A 16,109-nucleotide genomic window follows, 5' to 3' on the forward strand; every position below is an offset into this window, starting at 1 on the left:
GAATTTTATCCAATATTTCACAAAATTCTAATACACCACAACACATATGACCATTGATTTGGCATAAAATTATTAATATTTTGTGACAAAGTTTGTGACTGTCAGGAAGTGGCCTGGTTGAGGGAAGTGCCTGGTGTGAAAAGTGCTAGTCTTTGGCTCGAGAGTCTTCAGCAAGGAGGCTGAGGGAGGAGACTACGCCAGGCACAATTGGAGAGGGTGAAGACATGACCGTTAAGCTGATTCAGTGTGCTACGTGCATGATATGAGAGATCAGGGACACTGATGGTGCCCCCGGCTGCTACAGCTGTGGAAAGTGTGTCCAGATTCAGCTCCTGAAGGAGCATGTTGCAGCACTGAAGAAAGAACTGGATGACCTCAGGTTTATCCGCGAAAACGAGAGTTTCCTGGACAGGACCTACAGTGAGGTCGTTACACCGAGGAAACTGGAAGAGAGAAAGGGGGTGACGATGAGGAAGGAAAGGATGCTTGAAGTACAGGAGACCCCAGGGGATGTACCTCTCGTAAACAGGTTCACCCTCTTGGAAGCTGTCAGGACAGAAGATACTGTCAGTCTGAGAGGCAGACAGGTCTGCGAGCTGAGAATTGGTGCAGAAGCAGAGCCGAGGAGTCAGACATCAGGAAGAGCCGTGGCAGTAGGGGACTCCATAGTAAGAGGTACAGAAAGGGGTTTCTGTGGCAACAGGCGAGATTTAAGGATGGTGTGTTGCCTCCCTGGTGCTAGGATCCAGGACATCACGGACCGATTGCAGGGAATCCTCAAGGGTGAAGGTGAACAGCCGTAAGTGGTAGTGCATGTCGGCACAAATGACATCGGGAAGAAGAGGAAGGACATTCTGCAGCGGGACTTCAGAGAACTTGGAAGAAGGCTGAAAAGCAGGACTTCCAGGGTGGTTATCTCTGGTTTGCTTCCAGTTCCTCGTGCTGGAGAGGGCAGGAACAGGGAGATCATGGATCTGCATGTGTGGCTGAGGAACTGGTGCCGGAAGCAAGGATATACATTCTTGGACCACTGGGATCTGTTTTGGGGTAGGGATGAATTGTACAAAAGGGACGGGTTGCACCTTAATAGACAGGGGACCAGCATTCTGGCAGACAGGTTTGCCACTGCAACACGGATGTGTTTAAACTAAGTAGTGGGGGGGAGGGAATGAACTGGAAATATAAGGATGGAGTTAAAGGGAAAGTGAAAATAAGAAAAGTTAAAAAGGACAACAGAATCAATGGAGTAGAAAAGAAGAGATCATACAGTATGGCCAAGTGAAATAGGAATTGATATGAAAGGAGAGGAGAATACCGAATTAAAAGTATTATATATGAATGCACGAAGTATAAGGAATAAAGTAGATGAGCTTGAGGCTCAGTTGGAAATTGGCAAGAACGATGTTGTGGGAATAACAGAGACGTGGCTTCAAGCAGACAGAGCCTGGGAAATGAATATTCAAGGATATACATCTTATTGAAAGGACAGACTGACTGGCAGAGGGGGTGGGGTGGCTCTGTTGGTGAGGAATGATATTCAGTCCCTTGCGAGGGGGGGACATAAAATCAGGGGATGTAGAGTCAGTATGGATAGAACTGAGAAATTCTAAGGGTAGAAAGACCCTAATGGGAGTTATCTACAGGCCCCCAAACAGCAGTCTGGATGTAGGGTGTAAGTTGAATTAAGACTTAAAATTGGCATGTTGCAAAGGTAATGATACAGTTGTCATGGGGATTTCAACACGCAGGTAGACTGGGAGAACCAGAATGGTACTGGACCCCAAGAAAGGGAGTTTGTGAAGTGCCTCCGAGATGGATTCTTAGAACAGCTTGTACTGGAGCCTACCAGGGAGAAGGCAATTCTAGATTTAGTGTTGTGCAATGAACCGGATTTGATCAGGGACCTCGAGGTAAAGGAACCATTAGGAGGTAGTGACCATAATATGATATGTTTTAACCTACAATTTGAGAAGAAGAAAGGAAAGTCAGATGTGTCAGTATTACAGTTGAACAAAGGGAACTATGGAGCTATGAGGGAGGAGCTGGCCAAAGTTCAATGGAACAATACCCTCGCAGGGAAGACAGTGGAACAACAATGGCAGGTATTTCTGGGAATAATGCAGAAGGTGCAGGATCAGTTCATTCCAAAAGAGGAAGAAAGATCCTAAGGGGAGTAAGGGGCGGCCATGGCTGACGAGGGAAGTAAAGGGCAGTATAAAAATAAAAGAGAAGAAATATAACATAGCAAAGATGAGCGGGAAACCGGAGGGCTGGGAAGCTTTTAAAGAGCAACAGAAGATAACAAAAAAGGCAATACGCCAAGAAAAAAATGAAGTACGAAGGTAAATTAGCCAAGAATATAAAGGAGGATAGTAAAAGTAGGTATGTGAATAGCAAAAAATAGTTAAGACCAAAATTGAGCCATTGAAGACAGAAACGGGTGAATTTATTATGGGGAACAAGGAAATGGCAGACGAGTTGAACAGGTACTTTGGATCTGTCTTCACTAGGGAAGACACAAACAATCTCCCAGATGTAATAGTGGCCAAAGGAACTAGGGTAAAGGATGAACTGAAGGAAATTTATATTAGGCAAGAAACGGTGTTGGATAGACTGTTGAGTCTGAAGGCTGATAAGTCCCCGGAACCTGATGGTCTGCATCCCAGGGTACTTAAAGAGGTGGCTCTAGAAATCGTGGACGCATTGGTAATCATTTTCCAATGTTCTATAGATTCAGGAACAGCTCCTGCTGATTGGAGGGTGGCTAATGTTGTCCCACTTTTCAAGAAAGGAGGGAGAGAGAAAACAGGGAATTATAGACCGGTTAGCCTGACGTCAGTGGTGGGAAAGGTGCTGGAGTCAATTATAAAAGAGGAAATTACGACACATTTGGATAGCAGTAGAAGTATCAATCCGAGTCAGCATGGATTTATGAAGGGAAAACCATGCTTGACTAATCTTCTGGAGTTTTTTGAGGATGTAACTATGAAAATGGACAAGGGAGAGCCAGTGGATGTAGTGTACCGGGACTTCCAGAAAGCTTTTGATAAAGTCCCACATAGGAGATTAGTGGGCAAAATTAGGGCACATGGTATTGGGGGCAAAGTACTGACATGGATTGAAAATTGGATGGCAGGCTGTGACCAGTGGGGTACCGCAAGGTTCGGTGCTGGGACCGCAGCTGTTCACAATATTCATTAATTATTTAGATGAAGGGATTAAAAGTAACATTAGCAAATTTGCTGATGACACAAAGCTGGGTGGCAGTGTGAAATGTCAGGATGCAGGGTGACTTGGACAGGTTGGGTGAGTGGGCAAATGTATGGCAGATGCAGTTTAATGTGGATAAATGTGAGGTTATCTACTTCGGTGGCAAGAACAGGAAGGCAGATTACTATCTAAATGGAGTCAAGTTCGGAAAAAGGGAAGTACAACGAGATCTAGGTATTCTTGTACATCAGTCAATGAAAGCAGGCATGCAGGTACAGCAGGCAATGAAGCATGCTGGCCTTTATAACAAGAGGAATTGAGTATAGGAGTAAAGAGGTCCTTCTGCAGCTGTACAGGGCCCTGGTGAGACCCCACCTGGAGTATTGTGTGCAGTTTTGGTCTCCAAATTTGAGGAAGGACATTCTTGCTATTGAGGGAGTGCAGCGTAGGTTCACAAGGTTAATTCCCGGAATGGCGGGAATGTCATATGTCGAAAGACTGGAGTGACTGTGCTTGTATACACTGGAATTTAGAAGGATGGGAGGGGATCTGATTGAAACATATAAGATTATTAAGGGATTGGACACACTGGAGGCAGGAAGCATGTTCCCGCTGATGGGTGAGTCCAGAACTAGAGGCCACAGTTTAAGAATAAGGGGTAGGCCATTTATAACAGAGATGCGGAAAAACTTTTTCACCCAGAGAGTGGTGGATATGTGGAATGCTCTGCCCCAGAAGGCAGTGGAGGCCAAGCCTCTGTATGCATTCAAGAGAGAGTTAGATAGAGCTCTTATAGATAGCGGGGTCAAGGGATATGGGGAGAGGGCAGGAACAGGGTACTGATTGTGTATGATCAGCCATGATCACAATGATTGGTGGTGCTGGCTAGAAGGGCCAAATGGCCTACTCCTGCATATACTGTCTATTGTCTAATTTTTGTGCATCATCACCGTGGCAATGGAATTAAACTGAACTGAGCTAAAAGTGCACCAAAGTAGCATTGTGGAAAAGTTTTTTCCCTAAAGTTGGCAACTGCCTCTGATGTCGTATAAATGGGCAGAGTGATGGACTAATGACCAGAGTATGCAAGGTGTGCGAGATTCACTGGTACATGAAGTTCAATATGTCAATTGTGCTTGTTGCACAAGTACACCAGTTACATCCTGGCTGTGGAGGAAGGGACTGAATGGTCTTGATTGGGAGATAATGAAAGATAGTCCTTCAGCCCATCGAAGGAGGTTCTGGCTAGGCATAAATAACAGATTGATGCTGTAAGTCTGGAAAAGATCAGAAGGTATTTGAATAGGTGAAGTGATGTTGGGAGACAAATCTTTGGGGTAATATTGTGCAGGCAATGCATAGCAGGACAGCATGGTGGTAGAATTGTCTGAGAGTGATGTTTGCTTGGGCAGGGACTCAGCTGGAAGATGCATGGTAGGAAGGGCATACATGGGATTAGTAGATCAGAGCATGTTTGGATGAGTAATGGGAAAAAAGACGTGATGGATAGTGGGGTTTGGCAGTTGAGAAGTATCAGATTAGTGGGAGTATGGGCAGGGTGGTAGATTGTTTAGAGAATGTGGGAAGTATTTGAAAGGGAGCAGGTTAGGCAAGGAATTTTTCCAGTAGATTAGGGGACAAGTGGTCATACAGTACAGCAGTGCGGATATAAGGCAAGTGTCAGACCAGAGATCACCGTGATTAATATGGGATCGCAGGACTATGGAGATAGGGTTTGATGGATGGATTGGTGAAAGTATCGGTTGGAAGTTGGGTGACCACAGTGATGGTAAGTTGGCTTGGCAGTGGATTGTTGAATGTGATTGGAGACAGATTAAGTGTCAGGCAACGGTTTGGTGTGGGTGGGTGCCTTTGGAGATGAGTGAGGGTTCTGATCAGGAGGTAGGGTCACATGGTATTGTAATTTAACAAGAGGTCCCAAAGCTGAGCTACTGTGACCAGATGGTATGGCAAGCAACCTTCCTGGGCAATATTACCAATGTTGTTTGCTTGGAAGCTCCTTCAATAACTCCTCTTTAAGCAATTGCACAGCATGATCATTGTGAAAGCTTGCTTTCATGTGAGTGGTCTCCGCTATCCATGGTCAACAATGAGAGAATCTTCATTCAGACATGTTGCCTGCTCTTGGATGCCACTGTTTCTGGGCTTCTCCTTGACTGCGTGCCTCAGAGGAAACTGTATGGCAGTTTTCCCAGTTCTCCTCCGCTACTGAGCTTTAAAAAAAAATTGAAATTAAGTCTTGCAATGAACAAAATCATGGTGTTCTAGGTGATCTAATTTTTATGAGTGCAGTAAAATAGAGGACATTTCAGATAAGATTACTGATGTTGTGAATATATTTCCTTTCCCTTGCTTATGAGATTGGTTGTTCCTCATTCAGTATGAGTCATTTGTTATAATTTGTCTAAAGTTCCTTCTGCTGCATGTCTCATCTCAGGGAAGAATTAGAAACTGTTCAAACTAATGCACCTAGAGGCAAAGTTCTTCGCAACCTCAGTACGGCATGCACACTCCACCTACATAAGCAAGCTACTGAAGGTCGTCTTTGATCACAGAAATTTGAGTTTAATTTCAAGAATAATCTGAACATAATTAAGTTGCAGAATCTGCAATAAGAGAGATTTTTATAATGTTTTCATTTTAATTTCAAGTATTGACATAGTGCAAATATATGACTGCTACAACAATTGAATTGTCTGAAAGTAGGGTGCATGCGTATTCCCAGGTGTTGCAGTGGACCTTTATTGACAGTAGTGTCAGTCAGAACAGGTTAGTATTGGACCTTTTTCACGAAGATATAGTGTAAAACCTGTCTTCTTGTTTGCTTCAGTGTAAGTGTTGATAAAGCCTCTAAAATCCTTGCATATGTCGGTGGAGTGTGCATGCCGTACTGAGGTTGCGGTGCACTTTGCCTCTAGGTGCACTAGTTTGAACAGTTTCTAATTCTTCACCGAGATGAGATATGGCGGCAGAAGGAAACTCGTGGGGGGGGGGGGGGATGTAAAGAGCAGCATTCTAGTGAGAAAAATTGAAACAATTATCAGGGCAGTGATACAGCTTCGCTGAGATTGCCTGTGTAGTGGATATATTGGTTGGTCCATGATTGTATGCCATCAGAAAGGTGTAATAAAATTCTCCTGATTGATAGAGTCATTGGCTTTAGTGAAGCTGAGAAAGGCTATATCTAGTAGTCCATGTTGCTCCCTGCTTTTCTCCAGAAATTGCTACACAGAGATGATCATGAACACCGTGCTGTTGAATTGATTACTATTCGGGGAAAATCATTTTGCTCATAAAATGGATGCGTCTGAGGAGGTTATTGGCAGTGAACAGCAGACACCCTTTTGTAGTTACTCGCATCAGATTTGTCTCCTTTTTCATAAATGATCAATATTATTATATATCTGAGTTCCCCAGCCAGATCCTGCCTTTAGATATTTGTGATTGAAGTTCTTTACCAGTAAATTTTACTCTCTGCATTTGAGGGCCATCTCATTCACTTGGCAGATGACATTTTCCAGTGTGTGTTGGTGGTGAATTCAAGAACAGTTTATCAAGAAAGAGACTCCTCATCTTAGGAGCCATAATTCAGCAAATCGAGTAATTGTAGATATAATTCAGCACTAACTAGCTGAACGAGGAAAAGGGTGATTGATGATCACAACCTCATACTTGGCACAAAGCTCATGGACCACTGAGTGCCAGTGGTCTCTGCCTACCTCTATGTTTCTGAGACTTGGATTACCTAGAGCAGGCAATTGGGAAAATACCACAAACACTACCTTGGTAAAATCCTCAGAATCACTTAGAAGAATGAGTGAATCAGTGAGTGTCTTTTCGAAGACCACAGTCATCAGCATCGATTTCCTGATTACACAGTCATTTCAATTGCATGGCCAGCACTAGATTCCTGAGCTCTGTTGTGGGAAGAGGTTATCAATGAGCAGAGGGAAAGATTTAAGGATGTTCTCAAAGCTCCTTTAAAAAAATAGAGCATTTCCACTGTCTCCAGGGAATCACAACTGCAGAAAGTAGAGAACAGCAGTGTGAATGCCACTGGAATTATGAGTATGGTAAACATGAAAGGGCAGTATAAGGAGAGTATCTTCTTGCCTTCCCACTGCCTGTTCAGTCCGGCTTCTGCTGAATCTGTGGATATAGTACATGAGCCAACTGCAGTTCTTGTCCATCAATCTCACATGTTAGCAGACTTTTATTGCATGAGGGTTGGACTTTAAAATTAGGATCAAAATCAGGTTTAATATCACTGGCATATGTTGGGAAATTTGCCTTTGTAGTTGCAGTACAATGCAATACGTAATAATAGAGGGAAAAACCTGTAAATTATGGTAGGTGCATTTATATATAAAATTAAATAAGTAGTGCCAAAAATAGAAATAAAAAAATAGAAAGGTACTGTTCATGGGTGCATTGTTCATTCTGAAATTGGACGGCGGAGGGGAAGAATCTGTGCCTGAATTATTGAGTGTGTGTTTCCAGGCTCCTGTACCTCCTCCCTAACGGCAACAATGAGAACAAGGTATGATCTGAGTGATGGACAACATCATTAAGCAAAGTATTGTTATAATTATACAGGGGCAGGGGAGTCTGAACCTGGTGAATTGCAAACACCTCTGACGTCCTTATTTAACAAATAATTAATTGGAGAGGTAAAGTGAAAATACAAAACACTTCCCTTTCATCTTTTCACTGGATTGTATAAAGCTGAGGAGTCAGAAATCAAGTGCATCGAGGATCTCAGCTCAGTATGTTTCTGTTGTCTCTTTATGATTCTTTGCCTACATTCCTCTTGCAACATTGGAGGCCATTGGGTCCTTTAGGTCAATGCTAGCTCTCAGAGTAATCTCATTGATGATTTATTTGGTTTCTTTCCCTGTAGCTTGATCTCCCTCACATATTTATTAACTGCCCGATCCTCTTCATAACCACCTACCCTTGAGTCAACTTACAGAAGCCAATTAATCCACCAGCCACTGTGCATACGGCAAGTGGGAGGAATCCCACAGACAGCACCAGAGATCAGGTCATTGGACTGTGAAGTAGCAGTTCTACCTGCTGTACCATTCTGCTGAGAAGAGGGCTGGGGAAATCCTTGTATATTTTTCAATACCAGATCAGGAGGCCCTTCTCAGCTTTCACAATGATAGCTTTGCTGGATGTTAGCCCCAGTTTTCATTTGTGCTGTTCAGGATGTGGCAAATGAAATACTGGGAAAGTGGCAGACCATGCCATGCAAGCAAGGTGGGCTGCTAATTTAAATAAAATTTGCCTTTGAATGCTTCCATCATCAGATGCAAGCACCACCATTGTCAATCTTGTAGAAGCAGCATTAACTTTAGTAGATATCGGACATCACTACTCTTTCAAAATTCTTTCTATGTTGTAGCTACGTAGCCGTCAGATGCTGTCCTAGCTGCCTTTAGCCTTAAAGCTCAGATTTATTCATTTTATGGCAGCCTCGCAACTGTAGGTTCTAAGATGTTATCTGGTTGCATGTTTAAAATAATTGTCCATCTCATTCTCCCCTAATTGAAATATAAGTAATTCTTTAGCTTTGGAATAGAGCTTAATACTGTCAGTATTTTACTGTCTGCTCTAAATTTGCAAGTCAGCATGACTATTATTCAGTTTTGATTATTATTGTGTATTGATATAAATCTTCTTTTCAGAGCTGAATATTTTCCTTTGTTATCTGTATCATGTTATAACATGTTGGTTCTAAGTAAACAATGTGCCTAGTGACTGCTTTATCTTGTATTCCTGTTACTTTTGGTGGAGATATGTGATCCCCTTGTAGTATCTGTCTGCCACAATGAGATTGGAACAGATTTTCCTCATGCCACTACCCATCCACCACTCAACTTTTGCCTGGGTAATTTCAGTAGGACATTAGTGCAACACCATGCATAGGGTGTAAGTTAATAGTTTTTGTTCCCGTCTGTTCAGGAGTTCTGCTGAGGTCTAGCATATTGTGACAGTAGAACAGGAACACTCTGGGGCAAGCCTCATTTTCTCATCTGCTGAATCTCTTGCTTGTGTTGAGTTGGGGAACAAACCTTGCAGTTCTGGTGTTTCCTATATTTGTTCTGATGTCTAGGATTAACAGATATCACTTGTGTACATTGGGCAAACTGAGCTGTCATAAAACGCACATTTAAATGCTCCTTAAGATCAACATACAATGTGAAAGAAGGGGTATAAATGTAAGATATATGGACAACGAGGACTTCATTGTTATGCACTGCAGAATCTAACCTGTTTGGGAACTCTGATTGTAGAAAGTGAAAGACAGGGCTATTGACTTCTGCAATTAATGATTCATTCACGGAAGTGGGAATTCCTGTTATAGGAATTATTATAATGAATTGAATTGAATTGACTTCATTACTTACATCCTTGATATACATGAGGAGTAAAAATCTTTGCGTTATGTCTCCGTTCAAATGTGCAATGTGCCCTTTTTACACACCTGTCTCTGTAAATATCCTCAATAGTGGGAAGTTCACATCTACAGATATGTTGGATTGTGGGTGGCATCACAGTCATGGCTTTACAGGGAGTAAAGGAGGGGGCTTAGAACACAGCCCTGAGGGGCACCTGTGTTGAGGCTCAGGGGCAGAGGTGAGGGAGCCCACTCTTACCACCAGCCGGCAATCTGACAGGAAGTCCAGGATGTTATGGATGTTTTTATCAACAGCTAGACATGCACTTGGAAAGAGCAGACTTGCAGAAAGTTGTCAAAGCAAACCTTTCTTATTCCATGCAGCCAGGCTAAAGAAGTATGCCATATGGCCCTATGACTATTCCACAATTCTCCAATTTATGACACTTCCACAGACATTGACATGCCATATGCATGCTTCCTAATTTCTTACTGAGGTTCTTGCCACACTGTAATGTTAAATGGATTTTGAACTGACATAATTTGACTCCATGGCATGCATTCACAATCTCATGGGACAGACAGCAAAATGGATGAATACCTCTCATCTCTCACATTGACGGCTTCCTTCTTTGCTCCACTTTGCTGCCTTCCGTTAAGTCATGTGAAGTGGGGCACCACAAGCAATCGTCAAAGCATATAAAGTAGAAAATTGAATATTGATGCTCGTTAGTATATTCACAATTGAAAACAGTTAACACATTTAATCTCTGGTTCATGAAAACAGAAAATATGCAGGCATATACAGTAGCAGATTAAACACACTAGAATTAAAAGGTAATTACCAGTACAGGCAGCTTTGCGACTTGGATGCAGGGATTGATCTCAGACTGTACATGTGGAAGAGCACTAGCATTTTGAGGTGCCTTCTGTCTAGTGAACTGCGGTTAGAATCGCTCACTACAATGTAGAGGAGAGGCACTGAGCAGAAATAGTCACTGCCCAGAAAGAGGTAAGGTGTAGCAGTGGCTCCACAACCAGATCCAGTATCCCTGTTCTTACTGTGGACCTTCATGTCATGCACAACTTGGACTCAACAGCCACGTTCTGATGCACAACAGAACTGCACAACTATCAGTGTCAGGTATGACTGATAGCTAGTCAGTCAATCGTCAGTACTGGGAGCTTTGAAGGTATGGATTTGAGAAAGACATCCGTCTGGTTTCCCTAGATTATAAGACAATCAGGAAAATGGGGTTAGTGCAGGGAAATGGTAATGAAGAAAGGATCATCCCAGACCTTATTGAATGTCAGAGGGATCATGAGGGACCAAATAGCTACTCTTGCATCAGTTTCTTTTGTTCTTATGTCCTTCAGGCTAGGAAAGCTGCTGTTCTTACTTGGTATAGCATCTAGGTAGCTTCAGATTCTCTGTATTGTGGTTAAATCATAGTTCTCCAACAAGTCCACTGACAATACGTGTTAGCTTTGCCCGTGATCCCTACATCCAATGAATAGATAAAGTGGCACGGAAGTAGAATAAATCAAATTCAATTAAAAATCATTGAGATATTAGCCCTGTTTCTTCACTACTGCTTGACATACAGAATATTTTCAGATTGTATTACTTTGTCAAAATTAGTATGATATGGAAGGAAATGGGAAGAAATTTGAGGATTTCAATGCATGTTATAAACATTTTGGCAAAAGTTATTTTCAATAGGTTTCAATAGGTACATTTAATGTCAGAGAAATGTATAGAATATACATTCTGAAATTCTTTTTCTTCACTTTGATGTCATCCCAGCCAACTTGGTAAACCAGTATTTAAAATAGGTTTTGTTTTGGAGTTTTCCTTCAAGACACAGCTAAATATAACAACTGTGTAAGTAATAAGAGTGCAGATTTTAATTGTAGAATCGTGGGGTGGGGCAGTGAGTTGCAAACTGAAACAAGGTCTGAGCAAATTAAGTTCCAGGGATGAGCTAGGTATGCATTACCTTTGTGGTTTGCAGAATACTGTGGTCCTGCAGAAGAGTCAGGTGCAGCATTTCCCTGGTCCTCACAAAAATAGTTGCATGTGATAACCTTTTTGGGATTTTCAGTTTCACCACCTGGTGCATCGTAGGCAGAGTGGAATTTGTTCCTCGTTTTATTGCTCACAGTTGTAACTTGCTTCTATCATTGGAGCATAGTGTGCTTGGAGTAAGTGAGATTCTTGCCTGCTTTTAGGCAGGTCCAACCAGTGGAGTGCCAAGAAAAGTGTATGTTCTCTTGGCCCAATTGTGAGCAGGGCAGCAATTGTAGGACTGCTACTTTATCACAAGTATTTGCTTTTGTTTTAAATCAGATCTATTGTAATCAAGTTCCTCTAGGTGCTCCATTGAGCAAGACCAAACTGCTTTAAAGTATAATCTCCTTTATTTATTATTTTGTCGGGGGATTTTTGCCAAGCGCGTGGTCATGACCAGAATCAACTCCTGCCTAAGCAAGGACCTGGGCCCACTGCAATTTGCCTGTCGCCACAATAGGTCAACAGAGGATGCAGTCTCACCCACTCTTCACTCAGCCTTGGATCATCTGGACAATAACAGTACCTTCGTCTGATACCAGTCAGATTGATTACAACTCAGTGTTCAACACAATCATACCCTCAGTTCTAATCAACAAGTTCCAAAAGCTGGGCCTCTGGACCTCCCTCTGTAACTGGACCCTTGACTTGCTCACTGGGAGACCACAGTCAGTGCTGATTGGAAAAAGCATTTCCTCCTCGCTAACCACCAGCACCGGCCCATCCAACCTCAAAGATGCATTCAAACTTAACCAACCGTTTTATTCTCTTTACACCTGTGGCTAGGCACAGCATAAATGGCATCTATAAATTTGCCAATGAGACTTCTACTGGTTGCAGAATTTCAGATGGTGACGAGGAGGTATTCAGGAACAAGATAGATCAGCTAGTTGAGTGGTGTCACAACAATAACAACTTGCATTCAATGTCAGTAAGACCAAGGATTTGATTGTGGATTTCAGGAAGGGGAAGTCAAGGGAATTCACAATAATAATGCTCATCGAGGGATCAGCAGTGGAAAGCTGAGCAGTTTTAATCTCCTGGGTGTCCTCATTTCTGAAGATCTATCCTGGGCCCAATGTATTGATGCAAATACAAAGAAGGCATGACAGCAGCAGTATTTCTTAGGAGTTTGAGGAGATTTGGTATGTCACCAGAGATGTACCATGTAGAGCCTTTTAACTGAATGCATTACTCTTTTGTGTGGACTGGACATTGCACAGAATTGGAAAAACATCAGATAGTTGTAAACTCAGTCAGCTCCATCATGGGCACTAGCCTCCCCAGCACTGAGGAAACTTTCAAAAAGCAATGCCTCAAAAAGACGGCATCCATTATTAAGGACCCCCTCCCCCCCATCACACAGGACATGCCCTCTTCTCATTGCTACCATCAAGGAGGAGATACAGGAGCCTCAAGACACACTCACATTGTTTCAGGTACACCACCTTCCCCTCCACCATCAGATTTCTGAATGGACAATGAATCCATGAACACTACCTCACTATTTTTTGCTCTCTTTTTGCATTACATATTTAATTTTTTATGTGTAATTATTGTAATTCATAGTCTTTCCATTATAATTGTGCATTGCAGTGTACTTCTGCTGCAAAACAACAAACTTCATGACATACGCCAGTGACACTAAACCTGATTCTCAATTCTGGTTTTGATCACTTTTGCTGCAATCAAACCAGTCTGTAAAGTGTAATAATATAGGTAAAACAAAATCAGTATGACTATCTTTTCTTGTTTGGCTTATGCTGATTAAACCTTTCAAATACCTGAAAGCTCTTCCAGTGTTATCTTGAAGTGATTTGCTGGGCAGTTGAGAGTAGCTGCAGAGGCATTCTTACTTGTGCATTTGAAATACTTCTTTCATGGGTTTTAGTTATTTATTTATTTAGAGTTAGAATGCAGAACAGGCCCTTCCAGCCCTGTCACCCAGCAGCACATCCATATTGAATCCTAACCAGATCACAGAGTTATTTACAATGACCAATGAATCTACTAACCCCAACACCCTTCGACAGTGGGAAGAAACCAGAGCACCTGGAGAAAACTCACTCAGTTACGATGCAAACTCGTAAGGAAAGCATTGCAGTTGAAATCCAAATTCCAATCTCCCAAGCTGTGGAAATGTTGTGCTAACTGCTACGCTACTGTTGCACCCCAAAATCTTTGCAGACTTATCTTCTTCTGTTGGGATCTTAAGAAAAATAGATAAAGATATTAGTTGGGTATGAATGTGTAATTCAGCCAACAATTAAATTAAAAATAAAATTAATTTGATTTACAGCCCAGCTCAAAGGGGAAATAAAGATAAATTGGGAAAAAAAGACCTTTGAAATAACTTGAGATGGATTTTTATAACTGTTTCTTCTTTCAAATACTGCTTTTAATTAAATAGAAACAGAAGTTTGGAGAGAAATATAATGAGTGACTAATTCAGTATTTACCCTTTTATAATCATTAAAATAATCCACAGTGTGAAATATGACAAAGGCAAAGGAACTCTGGCAACCGGTTATCGGTTAAACAAATGAAAGCAACATATATTCTTCAGAAGTATATTGGGTCATTAAATATTCAATATGGAACTAAGTTATACAACTTTCCCTCGATTTTTCTTTCTCTCCAGTAAATTCTTGTATGCTATATATGTTTCTGTACATGAATGTTTTAACATAAATCTGAATAATTTTGAAACAATTAATGGTGACATTAATCTATGCTGATTGAAAATAAAGAAATTATCTTTAAAGAATCAGTGGTAATGTGTGACTATGTTGATTGGTTTGGAACTCAGCAGACCAGGCAGCATCTGTGGAAAAGAGTGCAGTCGATGTTTTGGGCCAAAACCCGTCATTGGAACTCATGAAGGGTTCTGGCCCTTTATGAGGCCTGGTGAAGGGTTTCAGCCTGAAACATCGACTCTTTACTCTTTAACATAGGTGCTGCCTGCCCTGCTGAATTCCTCCAGCATTTCGTGCGTGTTGCTTTGGATTTCCAGCATCTGCAGATTTTCTTGTGTTGATTGATTCTTTATTGACTATTTTCTTTAATTTAAATTGCAGATATTAAAGAAATCATGTACTGAAATCTTGACTGTGGAGCCATCATCTGCATGTGTTGGGCGTAAGTAATATTTTTCAAAGTGTATTATGGGAATTGAGAGGCTAGATTTAGATTATATGGGAGAGAAATTGCACATGGATGAGCCAGGACCAATATTCGATGCCTAAAGAGTACTTAAAAGCATTACCTAAGATTCACAGTCATATAACAAAGAAAAAGCATGTTTGAGTGGCAGGAAGTACAGTCGTTCCTCAAACAATGAAGTACACTGAATCTGTCTGCCCCAGTTCATGCTCCGTTCATCCAAAGCAATTGCTGCTATCAAGTACCCAATTCTGCCCACTAATTGGATAAGGGCTGCTTTTTCACTTTGGACCTCTGGCATTTGAAATCATTGAGTAGGTCTCCACCCAGAAGATGCTTTGGATGAACGGAGCATGAACTGGGGCAGACAGATTCAGTGTACTTCATTGTTTGAGGAATGAATGTACTTCCTGCCGCTCTACAGTACATTTTGAAAGGCTTAAATGGGAAAAGTGCAAGCGGAAGTTTAGCAGGCAGTAAATAAATTACTTACTGCAGAACGACGAAACCAGAGATCCTTGAGCCAGTCCTCATCGGAGGATGAGAGGTGGAGAGGGTCAGCAATTTTAAATTCCTTGGTGTTATTATTTCGGAGGATCTGTCCTGGGCTCAGCACATAAGTGCCATTATGAAGAAAGCACAGCAGCACCTCTGCTTCTTTAGGAGTTTGTGGAGATTCAGCATGACATCTAAAACTTTGACAAACTTCTATAGATGTGTAGTGGGGAGTATATTGACAGGCTGCATCACAGCCTGATATAGAACCACCAATGCTCTTGAATGGAAAATCCTATAAAAAGCAGTAGAAACAGCTCAGTCCACCACCAGCTAAAGCCCTCCCCACTATTGAGCACACCTACATGAAGCATCAGTCATCGGGAACCCCCACCACCAAGCACGTCCTCTCTTCTCACTGATGCCATCAGGAAAGAGGTACAGGAGCTTCAGGCCTCATTACACCAGGTTTAGGAACAGTTATTACCCCTCAATCATCAGGCTCTTGAACCAAAGGGGATAGTTTCACTCATCTTCACTTGCCCCGTTATTGAAATGCTCCCACAACCTATAGACTCTCTTTCAAGTACTTTTCATCTCATGTTCTCGATATTTATTGCTCATTTATTTATTATTTGCACAGTTTGTTGTCTTTTGCGCACTGGTTGAATGCCCATGTTGATGTGGTCTTTTATTGATTCTATTATCATTATTATGGATTTATTATGTATTCCCATGCTCCTATTA

General features: G+C 41.8%; 1 protein-coding gene across 1 annotated transcript in view; it reads left to right on the forward strand.

Moving 5' to 3' along the window:
• Nucleotides 1-16,109, forward strand: part of antxr2a (ANTXR cell adhesion molecule 2a) — a 221,851-nt gene that overhangs the window by 64,550 nt on the left and 141,192 nt on the right. Inside the window, 1 exon segment of the mRNA XM_059988717.1 lies at nucleotides 14,783-14,843. Coding sequence (XP_059844700.1) covers nucleotides 14,783-14,843 — 61 coding nt within the window.

Source organism: Hypanus sabinus, chromosome 14 (genome assembly GCF_030144855.1).
Source record: "Hypanus sabinus isolate sHypSab1 chromosome 14, sHypSab1.hap1, whole genome shotgun sequence".
NCBI lineage: Eukaryota > Metazoa > Chordata > Chondrichthyes > Myliobatiformes > Dasyatidae > Hypanus > Hypanus sabinus.